Source organism: Nannospalax galili, unplaced genomic scaffold (assembly GCF_000622305.1).
Source record: "Nannospalax galili isolate Female #2095 unplaced genomic scaffold, S.galili_v1.0 scaffold473, whole genome shotgun sequence".
Lineage (NCBI taxonomy): Eukaryota > Metazoa > Chordata > Mammalia > Rodentia > Spalacidae > Nannospalax > Nannospalax galili.
The window spans coordinates 1,330,731-1,358,220 of NW_008334092.1; the positions used below are offsets into that span (position 1 = coordinate 1,330,731).

General features: G+C 49.3%; 1 protein-coding gene across 1 annotated transcript in view; it reads right to left on the reverse strand.

The window, feature by feature from the left end:
* Positions 1 to 27,490, reverse strand: part of Csmd2 (CUB and Sushi multiple domains 2) — a 633,859-nt gene that overhangs the window by 238,187 nt on the left and 368,182 nt on the right. Inside the window, exons 13-15 of the mRNA XM_029561678.1 lie at positions 19,199 to 19,302; positions 18,344 to 18,456; positions 668 to 850 (exon numbers count right to left, since the gene is read on the reverse strand). Of these exons, the coding sequence (XP_029417538.1) occupies positions 668 to 850; positions 18,344 to 18,456; positions 19,199 to 19,302 (400 nt within the window). The remainder of the gene's footprint in view (positions 1 to 667; positions 851 to 18,343; positions 18,457 to 19,198; positions 19,303 to 27,490) is intronic.

Below are 27,490 nucleotides of genomic sequence, written 5' to 3' on the forward strand. Positions count from 1 at the left end.
AGCCCAGAGAAGCCAGAACCTTGGACTGCCTGGCATCGACTGTACCTGGCCTCCCATCATCAACAGACCCTCACATTTACAATCCCACCGTGACTAAGGACTCTTGATGTCATTGGCGCCGCAAAGTACCACCAGCATGTTCCAGAGGAACCATGACAGGTTTCCTATTATGTCCATGAAATGAACCTCTCAACCCCAATCTCCTGAGAAGTTCAGCAATGCAAGGACGGCTGGAGTCCCATCCCCCCAAAGCCACACAAGAGGTAGTGATCATGGGAAGCATGTCTTGCAAGGCCTTGGATTCTTATAGTACTCCGAGGGTTGGTATGGACGTGCCAGGCCTGCCCATCCCTCATGATTGCATGATATTGTGGTGACAAGCTTGAGGAGAAATGTCTTGGTTTGACCTTTGTGGGCCATGCTCAGGGGACTCTACCTTGCTATAAGGATCACTGAATGCTGTTGAAGAAGGTCCCCAAAAGGTCAAGAGCTGTAGTCTACATTACTGCCAGAGATGGGGACCCAGCCAGCCACCTTTCCAGGAACAGGAAAAACCACCTTGAGTGGAGCTGTGGACACCTACTGCAGATTTCCAAGGACAGACCTTAGCTAGGAACTGGGCCTGCCTCTCTGGGGAGCCTGGCAGTGGCCGTCCCCGCTCACTTACACACGCAGCCTGGCTTCTTAGCTGACCATTGGTTATTCTTTTGGCATGTGATTGCCTTCTGCCCCACCAGCTCAAAGGCAGGCTGGCATTCAAACTTGAGTGTGTCACCATGGCGAAAGCGAGAACCTTCTCTCCGGCCATAGGCAGGTATGCCGGGGTCCCCGCAACTGCCCTGCTCGATTTCTGAAAGACAAGAAAACAGGAAACGAGACAAAAACAGTGACTTTACACCTGACCTGGAGGTACAGGTCCCCATGACATGCTCTGTTGCCCTCCTACCATGAGTCAGTGCTCAGGATACATGGGAGCCCCCGCCACCAAGTCTTCCCCACCATGATGGACTGTATCTCCGCAAACCATGAGATAAAAGAAATCCTTAAGTTGTTTCTGTCAGGAATTCTGTCAAAGTGAGGGGAAGCCTTACACAGGGAACCTTCATTCCTCATGAGAGATCTGTCCCAGGAGCTAACAGGTTCCAAAGCTGGAAGACTTCCTACCTGAACTTTCCTATGCATCGGATTATGAACATTGCTGGGGAGACTTTATATACAGTCCATCTGAGCAGTGGAGGCAAACACGGGCAAGAAGGTGGCAGCGGCCATGGAGCCTGTCCTTGTTGCAAACCCCAGTGCACAGGAATCAATACCGACTGCCTTCTGATACAAAAGCTCTTTCAAGCCGAGTGTGGTGGTGCACACCTTTAATTCCAGCACTTGGGAGGCAGAGGCAGGAGGATCTCTGTGAGTTCAGGGCCAGCCTGGTCTACATATCGAGTTCTAGGCCAGTTGAGGCTAGAGACCAAAAAAAAAAAAAAAGCACTTTCAGGATTCTTTTTTAGATTCGATTTGAGACGGTAGCAGGTGAAATGAAACAAACAGCTCATTAAATACACTTTTAAGTTTTGTTTGAGCCAATGGTGGCAAGTCAGCCTTGGCGAGGGGGGCCCAAGACAACCCTGGAGACAGGGACTCGGCAGTGTGATGGGCTCTTTGTAGAAGTCAGCCAGGCCCCAGGTGCTTCGGGGAAGGCGTCTGTCCTAGTGTTATCCCAAGAGTCACCCCACAGCCCCTTCTCCCTATCTGTACTGTGAGATGAGGAAGGGTTGGAGGAGGAACTCTGCCCAGAGAGGAAGATGTCTTAGGTGGAAAGACAGAAGTCATTAAGGAGGTGTCAGGTGCTGAAGGAACCAGAGATTTGGGAGAAAGGGGCCTGGAGTCATTGGGAGAGCGCTTTGAGTGGTTTCCTAGGACTCGCAGGCTCAGAGGACCCTGCCTTTTCAGTAGATGTCATTATCGGTGTCCTGAAGTCGCTGTGTGACTCTACCAAAGTTCTCTTGGCTGTGAGCTTTTTCTTTGGGCTGATCAGAGCTGTAAGGCTAGTCCCAGGCTCTTGACTGTCACATTTACGTTATCCTCCCTCCCCGAACAAGGCTGCATCTGCTGAGAGTAGGCAGAACAAGGCATTCTGTACAGGGACACCTTCTCCGTGTCTCTGTTTCTGTCCCTCTCTCTCTATAATCAAAGTGAAACATCAGGGGTCCTTGAGGGTAGGTGTCAGTATGACCGTGTGTTAGGATCAAGGAATCTGCAGTCCAAGTCGGCTCACCTACCTCTCCTCTCAAAGTCTTTGGCCTTACTCTTGACACTGCCTCCTACCCACACAACTAAACTTACTTCTAGACCCTCCTTTGAAGCTGGCTTTGTGCATACTTAGGGAACAGGTGAGGACACACTGGCTCAGTCCAGGGGAGGCCCTCCCCCCAGGTTCCAGAACTGCAGCCATTTGAAGGACAGGAGGAAGGGACCCATGACAAAGTGACCTGGCAAAGCAAACAGTAGAACCCTCCTCTCAGTGTGCCCAGAAATTCTCTTTGGGATTTAAATTCTTGGGGTATAAGAACTGCCACAGGAGCAACAATAAATGTTACCCATCCATAGACAGCTGAGTCCAGCGGCCAGGGAGCAGGGTCCAGATTTAAGGTCCCCTCATGAGGTCCCACCATACCATACAAGGCACCCGTGGGGTACATTTGCCTGCGTCTCTGCCCTCAGCTTGCCGAGGCTGTGACTGGCTCACAAGAACAGGCATCTTGGGATAGGGTGTCTCCTCAGCCTCCATTGTGTAGCCATAGCACTTTGTACCTACCCACACCTGCCAAATTTCTCCCCATCAGCAAGGCAATCACAGGCCTATAATAAGCACCTGCTCTGAGCTGGGGTCTGTGCCAGGCACCAAAGATGCAGCTACAGTCTCTATTATCTCGGATCAACCACAGGAGGAAACAGGCCGAAAGGAGAGACAGAGAGTGAGGTGCACAAAATGTCAAGGGCTCCAAGGGCTCAGTAAGGCAAAGAAATAATATTTATTTATAATTACTCTTATAAGGACAGCCAAATCGTAAAACAATATAGCATCTTTAAAGCAAATCACAGTATATATTGCACACGCACACACACGCACATGCACACGCACACACATGTTGACAATGAAGGGAAGCAGCAGTGATTACAGACTGAATCCAGCTTTGTACTTGGATGGCCCATCTCACTTTTATCCTCATCCTGTACTTTAACTTAGCTTATCTTCATTTAAAATACTACTTTTTAAAATCTTGACTAGTTCATGTGAATACTAATTTTAAAATATTTTCTTAAAACACTATTACTCTTAAGTTTTGGGTTTCACTCTTAAATTGTGTGCCCAAGGCAAGTCCCAGCCCTAGGGGGAAGGTTTCTTAGAGAAGATGACGGCTGAGCTGAGACCTCAGGAGATGGAGGGGCCTGCGGTGAAAGGCCTGGTGGTGAGATTGGGAGGAAGGACCCTCCGGATGGAGCTGGAAGAGGTGAGCCCAAGTCTTGGAATCTCCAAGAGTCTGTGGAGGACTGCGACACAGCAGTGAGCAAAACTACTGAACTGTCACTATCATGTTCAACTTTTAGTTACGGGGCTAGTGATTCGGGCAACGGTTATTTGCAAGTAGAAATTGTGAGCATCTATCATCTATCTATCATCTATCTATCATCTATCTATCTGTCTATCATCTATCTATCTATCTATATCTATCTATCTATCTATCATCTATCTATCTATCATCTATCTATCTATATCTATCTATCTATCATCTATCTATCATCTATCTATCTCATCTATCGTCTATCATCTATCTATCGAGCTATCATCTATCATCTATCAATCTATCAATCTTAAAAATCAATCTGATCTAGCTATCTATCATCTATCTATCTATCATCTATCAATCTATCTATCATCTATCTATCTATCTATCTATCTATCTATCTATCTATCTATCTATCTATCTATCTATCTATCTATCTATCTATCTATCTATCTATCTATCTATCTATCTATCTATCTATCTATCTATCATCTATCTATCTATCTATCAATCATCTATCTATCTGTCAATGAATCATCTGTCTATAAACATATATATTGATTCACATCACCCTGACAGCAACCCCTGAGAGATACTATTTTCTCCTATTGTAAAGGAGAAGATACAGTCACAGAGACAGCACATAACCATCCAAGATCATAGAGTTCCGAAGTGATGGATCTAAGATCCAAACTGGGTTGCATAGCTCCAGGGCTCCAGGGCTCTCTGCCTTCAGTAAGTTCAAATACTTTCTATAAGCCGATGAGAGATAGGGCTAGAAAAGGCTCTGCTGTGCAGGGCCAGCCCATGGGGCCTGTGCAATCCACCAGGAAGACTGGATTTTATTTTTTCAAATTTATTATTTTTATTTTTATGTGTATGAGTGTATTGTCTGCACATATGTAAGTGTACCTGTGTCATGCAATGCCCCCAGAGACCAGAATAGAGCACTGTATTTCCCTGGAATTGGAATTATGGATGGTTGTTAGCTGCCATGTGGGTGCTGGGAATTGAACCAGGGTCCTCTGCAAGCAGTCAGTGGCCTTAAGCACTAATCATCTCTTCAACCTCCAAGACTGAATGGTAGACAATGGGAAACAAAAGAATTCTATTTTATTTAGCAATAGATACTTGTATGTGTGAATGATCACTCTGACCCTGACTGGAGAATGGTCTAGGGACAGCCAGCCTTCATATCTATTCACTCAACAAATATGGGCATGTGCACTTAGTGTGAACCACTATGTAGCAGGGAGTGCGGTGGAGACCAAGGCAGATAGATAGATGGGGAGCCTCTGTGCTCACAGGAGGCTCACAATAACCTGGGAGATGTTCTGAAGGCAACATGCATGGGTACAGACAGACGGGATGGAGAGAGAGCCGGGAAGATGTGAGAAGTCTGAAGCAGACACCAAGGGAGGGACCAGGGCCTACCATGCCTGAGGGACCTGCCTGTGCAGGAACGTGGGAGAAGAAGGCATGGGTCTGCACAGAGGGTCATCACACAGGCATGATGAGCTTTGAGGAATTACCAAAAGAAAAGGTAAGAAAAGGTGTGGTCTAGAAATATGCAATTTGGGATGCAGCTCATACGTGAGCCAGGAGAAGAATGAGACCAACCAAGCAAGAGCTGTCCGTAGTGCTGCAGGACTACAGCCTGGGGCGTGGGGCTCCAGAGCTTAGAGGAGCACCAGCTGAGGAGGCCGACAGACTCAGTGTCAGGGAACTCCGGGGTTGGACTGGAAAGCATAGTATCAAAAGGAGGCCAGAGCTGGTGCTCTGAGAGAGGAGAATAATGACCAGGGAGAGAGGGAAAAGAAAATTAGGTATTACGTAGTAACTCTTAGGTAGCAACCTTTGGAGATGATTACAAATATATATTTTTTAATGGAATGAGTTTGTCCACATTCAAATGCCTGTGAAGACCAAGAGAGGAAGGGAGGCTGGTTGGGATGAAAGGATTCACTGAGGCCATGAAGAAGTAGAGAAAGACAGCTGGAGGCCCCAGAGGAGGCAGGTGGCGGGGACCATGCTAACCTTGGTGACCAAGGCAGAAACTTCTTTCTCCACTGACAGGGAGAACAGGGACAAAATGCAGCAATGAGTTTTAAGGTGGTGAGCAAGAGGTCATGGGCTTTGGTAAAGATGAGGTACCAGTCATGGGGCCAAGGACGGGATGTTGACAAGACCTTGTGAAGCTGTCACTCTGGAGAACAGGAGACTGCAGTTCAGGGCTCCGTGGACAGCCATATGCCTGTGGCCCACTGAGGATGCAGCCTCTCTTGCAGAGCTAGCACTCGGCAGGGTCATGTGCCTTTCTCTGCATCCCTAGGTGTTTGGCTCACGTAGACATGAAAGGGACAGTGGGGCTCACTGGGGTTTGAAGATGTGAAAGGCACTGGGCAGAGGAGCTGAGTTGTGCTATAGCGCAGTGGAGTAGCAGCCAGGGGTGGTGTGGGCTGAAGAAGGAATGGAGGGAAAAGAGCCAGAGACAGAGGTGGAGACAGAGAGGTTAAGGAAAGGCAGATCAGTGGGGGGCAGGGGGACCACCAAGTGAAGGAGCTGAGGGATAAAGGGTCCCAGGGCAGGATGTGACCCTGAGATTTCAGAGGTGCTGGAGGACAAGGTCCAGCAGAAGTCAGAGAGGAGTGCTCTAAAAGGAAGTGAGCTCAAGACCTGAGAGACAAGTTGATGGTGAGATTTGGAGTAGAGAGGAAGGGATGGGGACGGGAAGGGTTAGGAACAAGGTGTCAGAGGCTGTGTCAAGTCCAGAGAAGACCAAGCATGGGGAAGGGCAAAGGAGAGGGAGCTCATGAGTCTCCTCTCCAATGTGAAGTTCATTAAGTGCCAGGGAATGAGCTGTTAGTCCTGGAGAGGGTGATCCCATTAATGCCAACCTCAAGGAAACCAGGTTGAAGGATGGGCTCACTAGAGATCTCAGATGTAGAGTTGGAACGATGAAGAATGGAGCAGGTGGGGTGAGAGTTGGGGAGCTTCTTTCAAGAAGGAAAAGGAGCTAGGGGCCAGTTTCTGTCCCCGGCACTCCTTGTCCTGACTTGAGCCTTCTCCTCAGAATTATAAATAGATAATGGAATTCTGACTTGGAGAAAAATCACTCTTGCTATTTCCTGTTATCTGGCTTAATACAATTCCACTTCATAAGTGTTTTCCCTTACCCTTGGCCCACCGTTTCAAGCCAGGAAGTATAAGACGCCTGTCTGTAAGATGTCTCGGAATTCCATCGCAACTGGCCTTGCTGTTTTTGCGTCCCCCTCCTTGGTCATGTCCCCCTTCTTGGTTGTTTTATCCCTGTCGACTGTGACTGACTCCCCAGTCTACTCAGCTTTTTCAATTTCTAATACTAAATTGGAATCCTCTTTTATGACAATGTCTGCACCGAAGGGACTGTAGCATGTGTCTGTATAAACTCACTGGCTCTTTGATGTGCTCTTTAAAGAAAACACTGCTTAGTAGGAGTTGGGGTGGAGAGATGGAGGTTGGGGGGCAAACCTGGGCTTCCCTCTGTTGCCTCTCTGGACAGTGGGGCTTCCTCCAATCCTTCACTTCCTTATGGTGCCTCAGCCCTCGCTAGATCTTCCTTCCTGCCTTTCATACGGCCTCCTCAAGTGAATAGACTTTAGGTTAAGCCATCATCTCCCCCAAGTCATTATTCCACCCACCCACCTTAGATGTCACCCACTTTGCTTCTCTCTTGGCACCTCACTATTTTCCTTCACAGTGCCAACTACCCCTTGTAGCTATTCATCTACTCATTCAACAAGTATTCTAGTGGTTACTGTCCCAGACACTGGGGATATGGCAGCAGGACAAGGGTCCAATATTGCTTTCTGGCACCTACTGCCTTGTTCATCAGAGATAAGCTGAGTCTCCAACTTGGCCCCCTCCGTTGGCAACCAGCTAGTTCCAGAAATCTCCACATCTCGAGGTAAGCCCATGAAGGCAGACATCGATTATGTGTTGTGGACCTCTGTGTACCCGGTACTTTGTAAGCAACACAGTGAATTTTCGGTATGATGTATGAGACCAGCTGATTTTTATCACACAGAAACGATGCCAAATGCTACACTCAGCATGGAAGCTATAGAGCTGCCTGACCCCTGACCCCTGCACTAGGAGAACTCACAGGCAGGTGAGTGTGAGCAGGCTTCATGGAGGTTGAACCAGAAGTCGGGCAATCGGCGTAGGTTTTCCCCTTTCCCTCCCCTCCCATAGCACCCACAGGGCCCTTCCTGTGGTTTCTCTTCCTAAATACTCTGGTGTCCTGGCTCTCTACCTCTTCTGTCTGCCTGAATTCAGCCCCTCATCATTTCCCACCTGAACAGCAGTAATGAGACAGTGGCCCAGGCCTTTCTCCTCTGTCCCACATTCTACGAAGCAAGACAAGTTCACCTAGAACCCCAAAACCTGATCATACTGTCTCTGTCCATTTCTTTCATGATTTCCTAAACTCCCAAGGTAAACCCTCCTGATCATGTGAGACCCTAGCCTCCCCACCCCTACCCAGGAGTCTTATCTTTGGCTGCCACCTGCCTTGAGATTTGTTTACTAGAAAACCAAATGACTTGTAGGGAGGTGGTGACTGTGAGGACCCAAATTCCAGCCCTGACACTACATGGTAGTCCTGGGACACATTGTTATTCTTTAAAAAAAATATTTCTCATCAGGGCATGGTGGCGCACACCTGTAATCCCAGCACTCTGGAGGCATGGGTAGGCAGACCTCTGTGAGATGGAGGCCAACCTGGTCTACACAGTGAGTTCCAGGCCAGCTGGGGTTACAGGGAGACCCTATGTCAAAAACAAAACAAATCTGTCTGTGTGCATATGAGTACATGTATGTGCACATGTGTGTTCTTGTGTGGGAATACAAGTGGCACAGCACCTGCAGAGATCAGAGGATAACCTCAGGGGTTGGTCCTTACTTTCTGCCTTGTTTGAAACAGGGTCTTTCTTTCGCTACTGTGTATGACAGACCACCGGAATTACAGGCACACAGTACTGTGTCCAGCTTTACATGGGTCCTGGGGATCTGAGCTCAGCTCCTCACATCTGAGCAGCAAGGCCTTTCCACCCTAAGCCATTGTCTTCCCAGCCCACAGTGCTGATTTTTCCCAAGCCTTAGTTTTGCTGACTATAAAATGGAAATTCTAAGAATAGCATCAATCAGGATCACTGTGGGTTCTGAGTGTGTGCGTGTATAAGACAACGGCCAAAATGCCCTGCATGTGGTGCAGATCCAGAAAGAAGGAGGTGCTTCAATTTCCTCCTAGTTACCACGGCACTGTTGTTTGCAGAGCCCCGCCAGCTCTCCCACGCAGGAACTGGGCACCTGCTGTCTGCTCTTTCTAAAACGAACACACCCTGCTTGTCTGCCAGACAGAGTCATCTTTCAGTGTCAGAGTAAGCACATTCCAATCTGGGCCCTTTCTGGAATCATCAGGCCAACTCTGGATCCTTTGGTGCTTTGCAACAGCAGGGTGCATTCTGGGCGTGTGTTTATCCTAGTCAACAGTCAATGTCTCTGGGCCCCAGGCAGTGGTTCTGAAATGCCTGTATCCCCTGTCTGATTGGGTATAGGACACTTCCAATAAGTGTCAGAGGGATGATGAGAGGAGGCCGGAGAGGAGGCCAGAGGTGGCCGAAGGGAGGAAGTGGAAAGAAAGCATCAGGAAAGGGGAGAGATGGGTAAAACCAGAGTTTAAGTTTGAATTCACCATGAGGGGACATTCAAGGGCTGGCGAAGGGAGATGCATGGAAGGAGACCTGAAGAACCAGTCTTGTAGGGGGCATCACCTCCTACAGGACAGAGACCTATCTTTTCTCTATTTCCAGAACGAGTACAAACTCCTAGCCAGTGGCCAGGACATCTCTGGAGCACCAGCTGACTTCATGGGTGGCCTGAATCTCTTGAGTTTGTTTAGAAACGCACTCTACTTGGTTCTTCCACTTCCAGTGACGGGAGAAGAACCACGTGTAGGCTCTGTGCATCTCTCTGAAACTGACTGTCATGACAGAGGTGGAGGTGTGGATGGATGAAGGAATGGCTCCTCCCACCCTGTCTCTTCCTCGGCCACGCTGTCATGAGTCTTCCTGGCTGAAGAAGGCTGGGGGAAGCTGGTGAACACGAACATGAAGAACATTTGGCTTGCCTCTAAGCTATTTGCATTAGCCCCATATAGGAGCTTACCATTTGTGAAAGCCTGTGAGTTTAGGACATGTCCTTGATAAATTGCTGCCCACTGTACCACACTGCTGCACCATCCTCTGCGAGCTTCAGCAGGGTCCCTGGGGAGGTTTCTAAGAAGAAGCAGTTACTTTTATCTAGTGAAATGCTGGTTCCCAATGTCCCCAAAGTGCTGAGGAACATGTGTAGCGCAATTCCTGACAAGAACTAGAACGTTTGGGCCTCCCAGTTTTGGGAAAACAGGTAAAATGTAGAGGTGTCCAGAAAATAGCAGATGGCGGCTGAGAATGGTTATCCACTTGACATCTGGCAAGACCAGGGGCAACGTCCTAGAGGGAGTGCAGTCGCGGTGCTGGGACATTGCCCTGGGCCTTCTTTCAAGCCTGGGGCCAACTCTTCCTCCTTCAGGAAGGTGGTTCCCCAACAACCCCCTTCAGAGTTATACTCCAGAGAAGGTGACCTTGGCTGTGCCCAAGAGGTAATCTTGGTTGTCTTCTCCTTTCTCACTCCCAAAATTGATTCCAGTAGAGATTTAAAATTTTTAATAAATTCACATGGAGTGTGTGTGTGTGTGTGTGTGTGTGTGTGTGTGTGTGTGTGTGTGTGTGTGTGTGTGTGTGTGTGGTGAGACTGATATCAGGTATCTTCCTCAATCACTCTTCACCTTATTTTCTGAGGCAGGTCTCTCACTGAACCCAGAGCTCCCAGATTCAGCTAGGCTGGTTGGCCAGCCATCTCTAGGGATTTGCTTGTCTTTGCACCCCCACCCTCAACCCCTGGTACATGGACCACAGATGCACAGCACTGTGTGCTAAGGATCCAAACTCAGATCTTCATGATTTCATGAGAGCACTCACTGACTGAACCATCTCCTCAGTCCTCTGATGGAGATTTCAGCCTCATGCCTATCCACGTGCCATCTTTCCAAGCCAACGTATCCCTTCTTTTCGGGAGTGTCTGACAACTTCCTTTGGATTCTTCAAGGCAGTCCCAGTTTCTGACTTTAGGCCCCTAGGCAGCTTTCCCTGGTTTTCCCAAATGCCCTCAAGCAAGGTCAGAGGGCACTCCTTCCTGTTTCCTCATCTTCTAGCACTTAATTCAACGCTGGTGAAAACAGACTATGAATTAACTGAAGGCAGAGACAATTCTGTCCCCATGGCCTCTGTGTCCTCAACACTGCCAGCCATATAGCACAGGGTCTCATGAACATGAGTCGACAGATGACCTCAACTCCATCACGAGTCCCTGGGCTGTTGCACATCCTTCCTGCGTGATCCTCACTGCTCTGCACCTCCACCTCCCTGGGAGCAGGATTCCTGCTCCTTCCTCCCCTGGGCCAACCTCCCAGACTGAGCATCAGGCTGCCAGATCCCAGGCTCTAGTCAGGAAGCAAAGAGACATCCAGATTGATGCGAAAACTTGTTAGCAAGTTGTGTGTAATTTTATAATGTTTCTGGTAAGTGTTAATTGCCTGTTCCTTAAATATTTCTGGTTCTACTGGGAAGCAAAGCAATTGCAACTGTGAATGCGCTTCCCACAGCTGGCCGCCCCGATGGAGGGAGACTGAGTTTCTAGGCTCAGAGGGCTCCCGTATTGACAGATCTCGAGTCTCCTCCCCCACCAGAGCTGGACTGTGACAGCAGAACTGGAAGAATTTCTGGGAAGTAAATATCCTAATTCTTTTATTAGAGTTTGAGTTTTTAATGATGGAGGAAACTGTGTGTGTGTGCGTGTGTGCACACACGTGTGCATATGCCCATCTATGAGGGTGGAGGCCATTGACAGAAGTCAGTCTTGAGTGTGGTCACTGTACACCTTGCTTTTTGAGAGAGTCTCTCACTTTTACTTGGACTTTGCCATTTGGGCTAGGCTGGCTGGTCACTGAGCCCCAGGGATCCATCTGTCTCCACCTCTCTAACTCTGGGACACAAGTGTGTACCACCAAGCCCAAGTCTTTTATGTGGGTTCTGGGGATCAAACTCAGGTCCTCATGCTTGCATGGGAAACACTGCACTGCCTAAGTCCTGGGAAGAAGCTTCTCATGAGTGGAGATACGGAAGCTGCGTAACCACCTTCCTGATCCAAAGCAGCCTCACTGCCCACACTGGGGCAAGAAGGGGACTGGTGTGCCCAGAGACAGCAGTAGAAGTGATGGATCTGGAGGTGCCTGCCTTCAAATGTCTCAAGACATCCTACAGAGCATCTGTATCCAGTTAGCATCCCATCCTGGGCCAAAATGTCTACGGGGCATGGGATATCCCTGAAGTTGCGCTCAGTGGAGGGCCAAGATGGAAGTAAACACTGAAGCTTTGGACAATGGTGCAGGGTGCAAGAGCCATCGGCCTGAGGAGGCAGGAGGACAGAGCGGGCTTTCAACCCAGCGACTCTTAATGCTTCAATACACTGAATTCTAGAAGCCCCGGTGAGACAATTTCTAGTCCGTCTTCACAGGTGAGGAAACTCAGGCTTGTCAATGGAGGAGCTGATCCACAGGAGCCAGTGGAAGAACCTCATCATAAACTGGGTTTGCCCGAAGCTACAGGGACAATAGAGGATTTGTGGACCCTTGGCACCTGAGTACCACGTAGTAAAGTAGATGAAGAAGGAGCTGAGAAGGTGCTGAGGAAGGCGCCTGAATGTCCCGGGTAAAAGGTCATTGTAGTTGAACTCTGCAAAGCTTTTTTGAGTACATGTCCTGGGACAGCTGTTGTAAGGCCTGGAGAGATGAAGAAGCTGTGATCTTTGCTGTGAATGGAATCACAAGGGCCAGAACATGGTCTGGAATGACCGTGGAGAACCTGTGATGTCACGTGGAAGATGTACTTCCTACTGAAGTCAATGAGACATTGTCATTCAAGCCTGTCTTTTTTTTTTTTTTTAGTAGGAGAGCTCGGTGCCAGACTTGGAGTCTGAGAAGATCACTGTGTGCCATGTGGCAGATGGGGGAGAACAGAGAAGTGCTGAGTGGGAGGCCTGTGCCTTCAGCACAGTGACAGAGGATGATGGAGGCCTGGACCACAGTGCTGAGAGCTCTCCCACTGCTGCTGAGGGGGAGCGATGGGGATCGGAGAACTGGGTGACAGGTAGGAAAACAAGGAGGTTGAGATGAGGCCTGGTGACGGGTGAATTGTGGTACTACTCATCAAGACTGGAACACAGAGAGGTGGTGGGCAAAGGGGTACAGATAGGGAATCTAGCTCTGGGTGAGGATATGGACTAGATATTTGCATACCCCTCAGATTTGTATTGTTGAGTCCCTTAGTGTCCAGTGTTTCTGCTTTTACACATGGCTCTCTCTTGAAGTAATTAAAGTTAAATGAAGTCATAAGAGGGGCCCTGATTCAATAGGATTTATGTCTTTATAAGAAGAGACCTCATGCTTTCTCCAAGGAAAGGTCATGTGAGGACATGGTGAGAAGGTGGCAAGCCAGGAAGAGAGCACTGAGCAGACACTAAAATCACCAAAACCTTGACCATGCACTTTCAGCCTCCAGAGCTGTGAGAAAGCATGTCTACCTGCAGATCAAGCCACTCTGTCTGTGGTGCTGTGCTATGGATGCCTTGGCTGACTAGTATGAGTGGGTTGTTCTGAGGTGTCTGAGGGAAGGCAGTCAGAAACAGAGGCAGGGAACAACAGGTAAGTCTTAGGATTTGGTTCCAAGTCAAAGTTAGGGAAGTCGGTGTGATCAACTGCACAAGGTATGAGAACAAGAAGACCGAAAGCTGAGGACAGACCCTGAGAAGCAGCAGTGAGGAGCCGTGTGGGAAGGGAAAGGCCAGATGTGGTGGAGGAGCAGGAGCTGGCTGTGGGAGAGGCATCGCATCGGGCACCAGGAGGGACAACCTACTGCCTTTTGACACCAGAGGAGGTGTAGGATGGATGGGTCTCACCCCTCAAATAAGAAGTCAAGGTTGAAGGATCAAGAGGGGAAGTGGGTCCTCTTGACTGACTCCTTCCCAAGTTCTTCCCACTGGACCAAATTCAAAGGCTTTAGATGCCTCACAGTATTCTGTGAGTGGCCTCCTCCGTGCCCCTCTGATGTGGTTTAGATATGAAGCATCCCCCTAAAGGCTCATGTATTGAAGGCTGTGTCCCTAGCCTTGAGGGTATCTTACCTTGTTCCTATTCTCTCTCTCTCTCTCTCTCTTCTCCCACATTCTCCCACTGGCTGAAACTCTGAGCCCCCAAAATTTTTTATGTGAGGTATTCTTTCACAGCCATGGAAAGTCTGACCAATACTCTCCCACATGCTCCCACTGGCTGAAACTCTGAGCCCCCAAAATTCTTCCTCCCCAAATTTTTTATGTGAGGTATTCTTTCACAGCCATGGAAAGTCTGACCAATACACCCTCACCTCTGACACTGACTGCAGGGAGCCTTCCCATTTTCCAGCCAGCCTGGAGAGCAAGGGCCATAAGAAGATGCAGGATGAGGCAGGGTCCTAAAACCAGGGTCTGGGAAAGCCAACATGGGCCACAGGAGGCAGACCCAGGCCTGGCCTCAAGGAGAGGAACCAGGAGGGTTTGGATGGAAAGGAACGCTGGCATCCTGTAAGAGGAAGGTGCTGTCTCAGGGGTCTTCGTGGCAGGCAGCATGCAGGATCTTTCTGTGACACCATTTCACTGTCCTAACAGTGCTGTGAACATGGCATCATTTTCTCTATTTTGGGAGTAAGACAACTGAGGCCCAGAGAGACCACAAGATGTTTCCGAGGTTGTGAATCAAGGACTATGTTGGCCAGCTTCAACTTGACATAGATGGAGAGAACCTCGCGTGAGGAATTGTCTCCATTGGACTGGTCTGTGCCCATGTGTGTAGAGCATTTACTTGATTATTGAGTGATATGGGAGGGCCCAGCTCACTGTGGGTAGTGCCAGCCCTGGGCAGGTGGTCCTGTGTTATATAAGAAAGCAGCTGAGCACAGGTCAAGAAAGTAAGCCAGCAAGCAGAGTTCCTCCATGGTCTGCACTTTCGTTCCCACCCTGAGCTCCTGCCGTCTTCTCTCCATGATGAACTATAAGATGAAGGTGAAATAAACCCTTTTCTCCCCAAGATGGTTTTGGTCAGTGTTTTATCACAGCAATAGAAAGTAACTAAGGCAGGGACCATGCTGGGATTCACCAGGTCTGATCCAATTCCAGAGTCTGTTTGATCTTCGTGGAACCCACTGCCTTTGTGCATTCAACCTGACGCAGCTGTAATGGCTGGTAAGGCCCCTGACCACCCAGACTGTCCTTCCTAATTTGTCATGGATCCAAGAAGTCCTGCTGACACTGGTTTTCGATGGGCATTCACACGGTGTGTTTAGACCATGGTTATGAGGCTCACCGGTATGGTTCTGTATTGGCCACAGAGCAGGTGTTTAATTGGTCCTGGCTGAATGAAATGGGAAAATGAACTAATGAATAAATGTCCAACCTCCAGTGACCTGGAACCCAGGCTTCTGCTCTAGGGTGCACTGGATTGGTGGAAAGTTTTGGCTTCTGTAAGGATTTTTATGAGGAATTAAAATTCAGTAGCTTTGGGAGGCTCCCAGTACAGGAGAAAAACCACAGGAGTTGAAGTTAGAGAGACATGGGCTCAGGTCCTAGCTCTGCTACTTCCCAGACTTCTGTGTGACCTCAGGTGGGTTGCTTCACCTCTCTGTGCCTCAGAGACATCATCCACAGAACAGCAGCCTTCCTACAACCACCAGCATTGGGTGACATGAAATGATGTTTTTCAGTGTTTAGCTATGAATCTTCACTTAAATGAGGAGCAAAAGAGAAGAAAGGATAAAAAATAACAACAGAGGCAGGCTAGTACTCTCCCTGCTAGGTACTCTTACTCCACCTTGATGGCTCCTGGGGGCCACACCAAGTCCATGTATGACACCACTGAACCCCTGAGATGCTGAACATAAGGCTACTGGCACACAGTAGGCTCTCGACATATGTCACACCCCTTCCTTTCCCAATGAAAGCCCAAACTGGTCTGATTTCTTTCCCATGCGACAAACCTCCAAATATTTGGATACAGAGCTTCAGTTTCCCAAGTCTACCTTTTTCCCTCAGGTAAACATTGGAGAGTCACAAACATCTCTCATAGGGATTGGCTTAAATCCTTTCCAAAGCTGAGGTCCCCATATATAAGTTCACTTCTCTGGTGGCTGATCAGGTCACAATAAAGTACGATTCATGCCAGGGTTCCATTCAAACAGCTGAGGGTTTGCTACTTCTTACTTCATCGGCTCCTACTAACGTAGCCAAGAGCTCCCCGGCTTCAGTCTCTCTAGTCTGCCGACTGGTAGCATCTCTTTTAGGCTCAGGGTATTTGTGTCTTAACCAAACCTCTGGTCAAACATGGTCTGATTAAGGACACATGGATATCGGAAGTCGTTCCTTCCCATGATTGGGGACATTCACAGCTGAACAACCATAGGATTTTAGAAATGGGAGATTCTGGGAATGGTGTATCTAAATCCATTCCTATTTTCATAGCAGTGAGTGGCAGAGCTGGACCTGGATGAGGATCTCCTGGCTTCCTGCCTAGGGCTCTTTCCATCACCTACAGCTGCTCAGGTGTATAGAACCATCTATAGTGTAATTCCTGTGTACTAGCACAGGTATTACTAGCTTTGATTCTCTCTGTCTGTCTCTGTCTGTCTCTCTGTCTCTCTGTCTCTGTCTCTCTCTCTCTCTCTCTCTTTCTCCCTCTGAATTCAGTATTGACAATGGAACCCAGGCCTCTCACATGCTAGGCAAGTCCTCTACCACTGAGCTATAGGGTCTCATTGAGTTACCCAGACCATCCTAGAACTTGCTCTGTAGCCCAGGCAGGCCTCGAACTCGTGATCCACCTCCTCACCCTCCCAAGTAGCTGGGATTATAGGCCCGTACCATCAGGCCCAGTTCCTTCTTTCATTTTTTGAATCTAATGGTCTTCACAGACTGTCCCATGACCCAGGTTGCTTTATTAACTCTATTTTGCAGGGTGAAGAAACAGAACCATCCTAGAACTTGCTCTGTAGCCCAGGCAGGCCTTGAACTCGTGATCCACCTCCTCACCCTCCCAAGTAGCTGGGATTATAGGCCTGTACCATCAGGCCCAGTTCCTTCTTTCATTTTTTGAATCTAATGGTCTTCACAGACTGTCCCATGACCCAGGTTGCTTTATTAACTCTATTTTGCAGGGTGAAGAAACAGAGCCCGGAAAGGCTCAATGGCAACCATTAAATGACAAAGTGGAAGAACCAGGACTTGTACTTGGCATTGGTCATCCAGAGAGTCCTGACTTCTGCTCTGCCTCGCCTAGACCAGGCTCCCTATTTCCCTATTCTTGGAAGAATATAAGAGCCATCTTTACCCTGGGAACATGGTAGAATGAGAGGCAGGTTACTTTACTGGTTAGTCTTCTGGCTAGCCTATTTTGTATTAAACTGCTGTAGCTATAAATCCTTGTATCAATAACTGTGAGCTTATCTGCAGAGTCTTTGCTGATGTCATCAAGATGAGGGCATATTGGATGGAGTGGGCTCTAACCCAACACCACTGATACCCTCATGAGGAGGAGATACAGCTATAAGATGAGGGGTACCAAGAACTGCCAGCCACCTGAGGAAGAAGTGAGGAAGGATACCACCAGAGTCTCTGAGGTATTCTCTGCTGACACTTGGACACTTACAACCTCCCAACAGTGCAGGCACAGACTGTTGTTGTTTTAAGGGACCTGGTTTTTTTTTTCGTCAAGGATACCTAACACCTCTTATGTGCCCAGTGCGGAAACAGTAACAGTATGGATTACCCAGGTATGTAAGCCATTCTGAGGGAGTACTTCCTGTCTCTCTAGCAGTCACTGGCTTATCTTGAGGACTTAGGACCATTTCTCCGGACAGGGTGCCTGCTTCCCTTTCTGCATTCTCTCTGGCTGGCTGGGCCTCCATCTTGCTTTAACACTCGGTTGCTCTGTCTTCCCACTTGAGTAGAAGCCACTTGGGTAAGACCTGGGGTCTGGCACTTTATCCTAGGGCTAGCCTGGTATCTGGTACCTACTGTTCACTACTCATGGAATGACTCCTTCTGTCCTCTTTCTGAAGCCGCTTTTGACCAGCAGGAGGTTTGGAAGCACATGAAGGGTGATGATAGGGCTACCCCTTGGTCCCCAGAGTTCAAAGTTCCTTTAATGGCTGTTACTGAAGGGAATGAAGGCCCTTATCTGCACTCTCCTCCGGCCACTAACAATGGTGTATATGTGTCCTATGCAATCACTCATCTATTACAGGGTAGCTTGGGAGACCAATGTCCCCATTGTAAAGATTTTAAGAAGAAGTGAGGCTCAGATAGTCTACACAAGCTAGTTATGAATTGGGGATAGATCTGTTGCACTTAGATTTATTCCAGGTAAACCCCAAAAGAGCCCAGCACAGAGGGAAAGAAAGAAAGAGGTGGGGGCTCGGAGAAATCAAATGATGCATTTGAGAAGCAAGGGTCTGAGCCAAATTTGAACCCAGGCTGTGTACCTACAGAAGCAGACCCCAAGTCTCCACCTCCCCAGCTGCCCGCCCCCCCCGCCCCATTTGCACCTTGAAAGCAGTTACCTTCGTAGGAAGCCTTGAATCCTAGGGAGCTACCACTGCCGTCGGTCTGGAAGAGGAGCCACATTTGATGGTGGGTGCTGACGATGAGATCTGGGACCGAGTTCCCTGTCAGGCTGTCAGGAAAGAGACACTTAGAGGCCTACACCGTGCCAAGGCAGCTGAGTAATGTGACAGGAATGAATCTGTACCTCAGGGGAGACCAAGGAGCCAGGCTTGTTCCCAGCCTACCAATGCTCTGAATCTGGAGCTGGGCTATATATACAGGACAGGGGCGTTTCCTGGCCCCTTGGTGGACTACTATGGTAGGTGAAGAGGAACTGAATGGTCCCCCAAAGCAAACCCCAGTGGAACCTCAGCAGCCTGGTACCATCACTGCCTTGATGAGACCTTGCCACTGGACTTCCTGCACTCAGGAAAGGTGGTCACTGTGTCCACATCCCAGGAAAGGTGGTCACTGTGCCCGCATCCCAGATAGTGAGAAAGTATGGAAAACATTTCCATTGTCTCAGTGGGAGGCCAGACTGCCAGGGGCAGATGCCGCCACAGAGTTGACATTGTGAGGCGGCAGAGAAGCGTCTGGCCCTGAGGAAAGAGCCAGGCTGTGCACAGAGCTTGTCCGACTTGCTCCTGAGACTGCTTAGTCTGGACACTTCATGTGACTTCTCCATGACTACCAGGCCCAGAGGTCTGTCCCCCTTGTTTGGGGTGGAGAGGTGCATGGGGTACTGTGGGCACCAGGAGTGCTACAGGACACTGTTCTCACGGTCCGTAGTCTGGGGACCAGTCAGGACTCAGTGAGTCTGCCCAATCCCTCACTTCCCACTGGCTTCAGACCACACGCAATGTGTCACTTACATGTAGAGAACTGTCTTCTGGTCCCCATCTTGCCCACCGTCCCCGACCGTCAGGGTGTCATAGCCCCTTTCCAAATCGAACTCCTCAAAGGCCAGTTTGATCACCTAGGAGGAGGAAACACAATTTTAGGGGCCTAGCAGGGGCTATGAGGATGTTTCTGGAAGCCTCAGTGTCCTGATACACTCACAGTCATGGCCCATCCCCTCCTTCACAGACAGCCCATCCTGAGGAACGTGACTATTTCTCCACAGGCCATGCGGTCCCTGGGGCCCCCCTTGATGTCTCTGAAGATGTTCAAGGCACATCTGGCCAATTCTGGCAGCTGTCAAAGAGCCACCAGGCACATCTGGCTGGCTGCAAGATGATTGGACTCTTTCTTCACGCCTTCATGCACACAAATCCCCTCAGGCTTGGTGGCAGTATGAGGCCACATGTGGAATTGTAGCTCTCTTACCCCTGGGGGTCTGGAGAAGACTCCCTGGCCTCTTCCTCTCTCCTCCACTAGCTTCTCTCCTTTTTTGTTGGTTTATTTGCTGACTAAATGAATGTTCTCCGAAGGAGATTTCGACAAGATCTTTCTTTCTTAGCTTGCCTTTAGTCATTCATGTCTCCTACAAATATTTACTAACCAGCTGCCGGGCTGGGTATGGGTTACTCTGTGAGCAGCTCATTGTTCCCGCCTTGTGTTATCACCATTAGCACCACACTATCCCTGTCTTGCCCAAGGAAGGGGTTCAATAAGTACAATGATACCCATAATCCCCAGTGACAGGCACAATTGTGGGGGCCTTGTAGCTAGAGGAGCCTGTGGTAGAGAGGAGGGGAGGTGACTCACGTGGGTGGCCTCTGAAGAACACTGAAGGCTTCTAAAGGGTGTCTCACCAGGGGTCGGGGGTAGCAGGGGTACTCTGAGAGGAAGTCTGGTAGACAGAGCCTGAGCTATTGTAAAGAAGGACCGTTCTAGAACAAATTGTCTATAACAGGTCTACAGACAGCAGGTGTGCCAGCCATCTCACTCTGGGGGACTGCCTGGCTGAGCCTTCAGTACACAGAGGTGACTCAGAAAGGTCTAGTTTGCCTGCAGCTTAATTTAAACGTCCCCTCCTGCCACTCCCCTGTGAAGAGCTGGGCTTTCTCCTGAGGGAGGTGACATCAGTCTGGCTGCCGGCATGGAACTGACTGGCAGCTGTGAGCTGGTAGTGAGGAGGGTTGTGGGCTTTGGCAGAGGGGCAGTAAAGGGAAGGATGAGCGGTCAGGCCCTGGTAACGCTTAGGGATGGATGGATGTGACTGGGGGTGTTGGGGGGTGTGGAAAGGATGGCTGACAGGTTTCTGACTTGGGCAGCTAGGCAGTGGGTGGTGCCAAATCATGGATACAGGACTCAGAACTAATGTCTAGCTGGGTCTCTTTTTGTCTCTTTCAATCTAATGCTGATCTTCCCAAGAGGCTGATGCTGCCCTTTGGTCTCTATATTATAAACTGAAGAGGACGAACTTCCTATGGTTCATTTCCTCTGGCTGTGATGGATGGCTTCTGGAGGTTTCTCCATGCAAACCAGTCAGCCCAGCCCCCAGAATCTTACTCTCACTTAGCCCACTACTGGCCAGCAGCGGTGGGTGACCCTCATTACTTTAGTTAATGCAGAAAGTGGGTACCTTCCTCACCTGTCCCTTAGTTCAGGCATGGATGGGTTTCACAGAAGGGGGCAGCTCTGAGAAGAATATTCAGGAACACTTAGGTAAGGGAGGGAGCCGCTCCTCTGGCTGGGAGACTGCTCAGGGGCTTCCTGGAGGAAACAAAGCTACTGAATTCAGAGGCAAAAGCAATCAGCAGAGGGAAGAGCCTCAGCATGGAACAGTGTAACTGGAACAGTGTAACTTGCCCAGAGACTGTGTGTGTGTGTGTGTACATGTGTGCATGTATGTGTGGATGCAGAGGATAGAGGGCAACCTCCAAGATTGTTCCTCAGGTGCCATGAACCTTTTGGGGGTGGGGCAGGGGAGGGAAGCGGGCCTCTCATTGGCCTGGAACTCACCAATTAGGCTAGTCTAGCTGGCCAGAGAGCCTTTGCCTCTGACTCCCTAGCCTTGAGCTTGAAAGTGTGCCACCATGCCAGGATTTATATACAAACATACATATACATATCTATATATATGTGTGTATATATATAGATATACACACACACACATACACACATGTATATGTGTGTCATGTGTGCGTGTGTATGTGTGTGTGTGTGTGTGTGTGTGTTCTAGGGATTGAACTCATGTCCTCTTCATCCCTGTGCTATCTCTCCAGGCCCTGGCCAGAGACTTCCAGTGAATTCAATTGTTTAAGTGAGTGGGAGGCAGAGGATGGTGACTTGAGAGCCATGGGAGGAGCCACATTAGGAAAAGCTGTCTGCCATGCTAAGCGCTTGGAGCTGTGTCCTAAGGACAGCAGAGAAACCATGATAGCCTTGTGAGCCAGGGCCTGGCTATAGAAGCAACAGCATTGTGGGTGGCCTGGACACCAGCAGACTGGTTCCTGGGCTTCTGCAAGATACTGGTGATGAACAACATGACAGTGAGATGGGAGAATGTAACGATCCATAGTGGGTGGGGATTTCTTTGATTCTTTCTGGCTTTCCATCTAGAATGTTCCCCACTGTCTAATGGTGTCATCAAATGACCCTCTGTCAGGCTGAAATGTCTTCCACATCTCTCATCCTCTACAGTCCTATCATGTAAACTGTTTCTGGGAGTGTCACAGCCCAGCTTGACACAGGAAAAGCCTTCCTCACACTGTTGCTATGGCAACCCAAGCTCTTGGGTGCCCCATCATGGTGGCTGGTGCAGTTCAGCTGTAAACTATCTCCCACAGGCTTATACGTGTGAATACATGGTCACCAGCTGGTGGTGCTGTTTGGGGAGGTTGTGGAACCTTTAGGAAGAGGAGCCTCCCTGGAGGAAATGGGTCACTGAAGGCAGGTCTTCGGGTATACAGCCTGGCCCTGTTTCCTATATGGTCTCTGCTCTCTGGTCTTTTGAGGCATGAGGACTCCAACCACATGTTCTGGCTACCATGAACTCCATAATGCCCTCCAGCAATGACGTACCTTCTCAAACTGTGAGCCATAATAGACTTCTCTGTCCTTAAACTGCTATTTGGTCAGTGATGGGAAAAAAAAAAAAGGTCTATGGCGGGGGGCTGGAGAGATGGCTCAGTGGTTAAGAGCACTGGCTGCTCTTTCAGGGGACCTAGTTTCAATTCCCAGCACCCACATGGTGGCTAACAACCATTCATAACTCCAACTCCAAGGGATCTGACACCCTCTTCTGACCTCTGTGAGCATTGTATGACATAGGTGCACTTACATACATGCAGACGATACACTCATACACAAAAATAAAAACAATACATAATCTTTGCAAAGGTAACTGGTCACCATCAAGCTCTGTTCAGTTCCCTCCCTCTCCCTAATGTTCCCTTGGAAAATGGCTCTGCCCCAAGCAGTCTCTTCTCTAAGTTTTCTCTGACCAGTCTTGGAGAGGAGTGCTCCCCATCAGCCCCTTCCTCTCACTTACCTGTTGTGCTGTAGTTCATCTGTTTGTTCCTGAACTATATCATGAACTCCCAGACAGCGGGGCCAGGTCTCTCATTGCCTATGTACCCACAGTCCCTGTCTGTGTTCCCAGCATATGCCAGGGGTTGGAAAAATGTCTACTGGAGGAGCATCTTCCCAGCCTGTCCTGATTCCCAGCCTGGGTTGGACTCCCAGGCTCTGCTATCACTCACAGTACTTACAGCAGAGGTTGGTGGGCCTCATTCTGTAAAGGGCCACACTAGAAATATTTTCACCTTTGAGGACCACATACTCTCTGCCACAGCCCTGGTCCTCTCCCTTGTGTACCATGAACACAATCACACACAATAGATATTTCAGTGGACCTGACGGTACTCCAATAAAACTTTATTTATAAATCAAGTGACGAGCTGGATTTGGCCCCTAGATGCTAGTTTGCTGAGCCCTGGCCTAGAAGATTCCCTGAGATGCCTAAGCATGGTCTTTGATCATATTATAAGACTCCGTCCCTACAATGAGGTTATCTCTGTTCTGAGCATGTTACACAAATCAGCTCCTGTTAAAAGTTGCAATCGCCACTCTGCTCACCTGCATTTTTTTTCAGACTGGAAGGTCCCTAGGCTGAGAGTTGAGGTGGCTTGCCTAAGGCTTATAGGCAGATGGCAGGGTGATACTGCTGGGCAGGCATCTTGTGGCTGTGCTCCACTGTTTTGGAGCACCCCGGCAGGGTCTCAGGTACAGAAGGCAGATACCAGTTCTACCCACTCAAGTTGCTCCACTAGATCCCAGCAGGTGCACAGCAAACACTTGCCACGCAGGACCCACCGCTAGCCAGATGGTGTCCACCGCAGCGAGAGTGGTTGCTCTCTGCAGCAACTACAGCTCTAGCTGCACATGGTCACTGCATTAGCCCCTAACCAGTCAGACCTGGGGCAGGAGGCACCATTTGCCAAGCCATCTCCACAGAAGGAGTGTGTGATTATCAGGCCCATAATGAGAAAATACTGCTTCGAAGGCCAGAACCCAGGGTTGTAAAACGATTCACATCACTAGTTTGAGCTGCCTTGGACATGAACTGTACTTGGGAGCACTGACCAGGATGCAAGGCTAATTATCCCAAGAGAACTGCTAAGCAGAGCCTCTGGGGCTTCCAGTTCGCCCCAGCACAACAGGTGCTGACGCTTTTCTTTGTTTTTCCCTCTGCTTTTGGCCATTGTTTAAAGACAGGATCCTAAAATGACTCATTAACTAACATGACGATCAATCAGGCTCACAAGGCCTGTTCTGAGGCAGGAGAACTTTCAGTGGGAGAAACAGGCGTGATCAAGAGCCACATCTGTATACATCTCAGGCCCCCAACTTAAGCCCATTAGATAAATGAATAAACAAACCCATCTTCCAGGACATAATTACTAAGCACCTGCCACGTGCCAAACACAGAGTGAGCTGTTTCCCATAAGTGATCTCGAGACAATTTAGCATGTATCTAAATGTTGGGAATGTGCTGCAGATGGTAAACACTGGGGGACAGCAAGGAAGAGAGAGATGAAGGATGGGAGGAGGATGGATAGAAGATCAGGATGCTAGGAGAGGGAGGATGAGGATGCTTGGAAAGGGAGGATGCTTGGAGTATGTATGGAGAGGAGGGATGCTAAGGCCTGACAGTGTAAAGGCAAGCATAGGCTCGATTGGACAACGCTATGAGCAGGCTAGTGGATCAGTGACAGAAGATGAGGTGGGGGGTTGTGGGGGCTGGGAGAACAGCCTGGATGAGTCTACAGTTGGATGGTAGCCAGCACCTAGATCTGGCTGTCTGGACTGACTTCATGGTCAAGTAGATGGAAAGCTATGACTCAATATGAAGCTGGGACAGGAGGCAGAGAGATCTGGGGGGGAATTGGTACAGAGACCAAGGACAGGAAGAAAGATGGGGAGCTAGAGTCTCGGTTAATGGCAGAGTAGGCAGGTGAGGGCTGGGGATGAGACCCCTCAGCACAGGGTCACCTCTTCTGAGAACGGAGGATATAGGGGGACCAGGGTGAACATTTCCTGAGGTTTGAGAATTATCCCTTGCTAACAGGTCAAGGACAGGGCTCGAGATCCAACTAGCGACCACCCCCATCCAGATCTAGATGAAAATATCTGGGATTTGACAGTCAGGGGCATTGTGGGGGAAGATAGGATCCCAAGAGAGTCAGGCAGCAGTTGCTTTTCTGCAAGAAGCTCTTAACTGGTTCTGTGCCTGTGCCAGCCCCGCTACCCTCTGTTCCAGAGCTCAGCGCCTCACTCTCCTCCAGAACAGGACTTAGGAGTGATAGCACTCAGGCCCAGTGCAGTCCTTAGCCCGTGTTCACAGGGCCCCTAGGGTGAAGAAGGGCTCTAACATTTTTAAAAGAGTGAAAAAAAAACAAAAGACCACAACAAGAAGAATCTGCCCCAGAGATCTCATGGTCCTTCATGTCCGAGATACTATACAGCTCTTTGCAGAAAAGCCTTACTGACCTCTTCCCTAGAGCAATGACTTTCAACCCAAGTTTCTAGACACCCTGTTTAGCAAAAGGAACTTCAGGGGTCAGCAATGAAGGTGGATGGACAGGGCTCTGCTTCCATCAGAACAGTTCTGGTCTTAGTTATTATCGTGCAATTCTGAATCTTTTACAGTTTCAGTAAAAGTTTACATCATGTTCTTCCCTTTGCTGTCATCCTTTCCCGACAGACCCTGGCCTTGTTGGGAGTATGGCGATGCACACAGATAACCTCATAGCTAAGGATGGCCATGCGGCAGAATTCTGGATGATGAGGCACACATCCTTAGGCCATTTTCCCATTTTTTTTTTTTTTTCTGTTTTTCTTGGAACACAGATGTGAGGGCAGACATGGAGCAGCCCTGCTTTGACCATGAGGACAAAAGCTCTTTGTGAAGATGGGTAAAAGGAAAATACAAGGAGTCTGAGACACAGACGAAATCACCAAACTAGCCCTGGACTCTATTTCTGAGCCTGTTGAGCTAAGCTTCTGTGGAGGAGTGTCTGGTAACACAAATTCATTTGTCATGTACTGGTTGTAGGGTTTGTTGTTGTTTTGTTTGTTTGAGACAAGATCTCCTTGGAGCCTCAGCTGGCCTGGAGCTTGCTGTGTTGACCAGGCTGGCCTCAATCTCACATAGATCTACCTGCCTCTGCTTCCCAAGTGCTAGGGTTAAAGGTGTGTGCCACCACACCTGACTGACTGTAGGTTGCAAAGAAAGGTGTTGGTCACCGCAGAAGAGATAGGCAATTCCAGACCTTCAGGTGGACCTCAGCCTCTCAGCACGGAAAGCGTGGGCTTCCTGTGGCTATGCCCTGCTGCCTGAGAGGCTCCTCTGTGACAGGATGTTCCAGTCCCTCCTCTCCCCATCCTCAGCCCTTCTCTAGCTCCCAGGGCTGACTTGGCTCAGGCAGCCTTGGTTTACTAACGCTGCTGATGGGCGACTATCAGTGCAATCCCTACAGTTAGTTTTTCCTCAGTGTGGCCTACAGTACTTCCTGCTGGAGCTGAAAGGAACGTCCAGAAATTCTGGAATCCTGGTCACTATTCCAGGTTTGTGTGGTCCTGAGAGCAGTGGGCCATTTGGCCTTTGCCTCATTCACTCACTGACTCATTCATTGACTCATTCATTCATTTCACAGCTACTATGTACTTGCCTCCTGCAAGGCTTCAGAGAACAAGAAAGGCAGCCCTGGGAGGCCTCCTGGGCTAGCACAGGGGCCACAGGGGACCACTGGCACCCCACAAACAATAGGGTGTGAGATGCCTTGAGTCCAGGAAGCTTGGGAATGAGGTAAATATCAGGTGGTCCTGACTTGGGGGCTGTCACCAGCCTTGGGAAGGTATGTGGATCACCAGGGCCTCAGTTGGTCCTGGGGATGGACGATGCCAGTGCATCACGTGACACGGGGACCACATAAATGAAAGGAATCAGGGGCTAGACATGAGAGACAGTTAAAAGGTCCCTCTGGAGCCACCCAATATCTCACATGGGATTTGGTGCAGAAAGGGATGGGCAAATGTTTGTTGACTGAGTAAGAACGTGAACAAACGGACTGACAAATGCTGTCCTGACATTTGCATTCACTTGTGATCTCGTGGCTGGAAAACTGTTTCTTGGTGCTCTGAGAGTGTCTCAGATGATTGGTGAGGATGAAGAATCACAGCACGTTTCCAGCTTTGAAGTTCAAAGATGAGCTTTCCTTCCCCCTTTCCTTCTATGCGGCCTCTTTCCTCCCACCCAAACTCATTCCCTGTCCCTGCCCACTACTTTTCCTTCTTTTCTAGAGATGGTAGATGGACCTGTCTGATGGAATCCAGAGGCTCCTATGCTCTTAAATCTGGAGCAGATACAGAAAGAACAAAATAAAGGCCGCTGAGCACTGGCCAGGCAGGGCACAGGGATGGATTTCAGATCCCATTGTAGAAATCCTACCAGCTTTGCACTTGGAGGCTAAGCTGATAGCTCTTCACAAGAGGAAGCCCAGGACCCTGGCCTGGACACGCCTCACAGGGACAGAGTGCCTCTTCTCTGCAGAGCATCCTGCCCACCATGGGAGAAACAATCACAAGGCCAGTCCTGCCAGCCTTACCTTTGGGCGCTAGAGAACCGGGGTGCAGAGAAGTCACGGGCACCAGAATGTGTGCCCAGTCTAGCTCCCCTGAGCACATCTACTCAGGGCTCATGGGAATCCACAAAT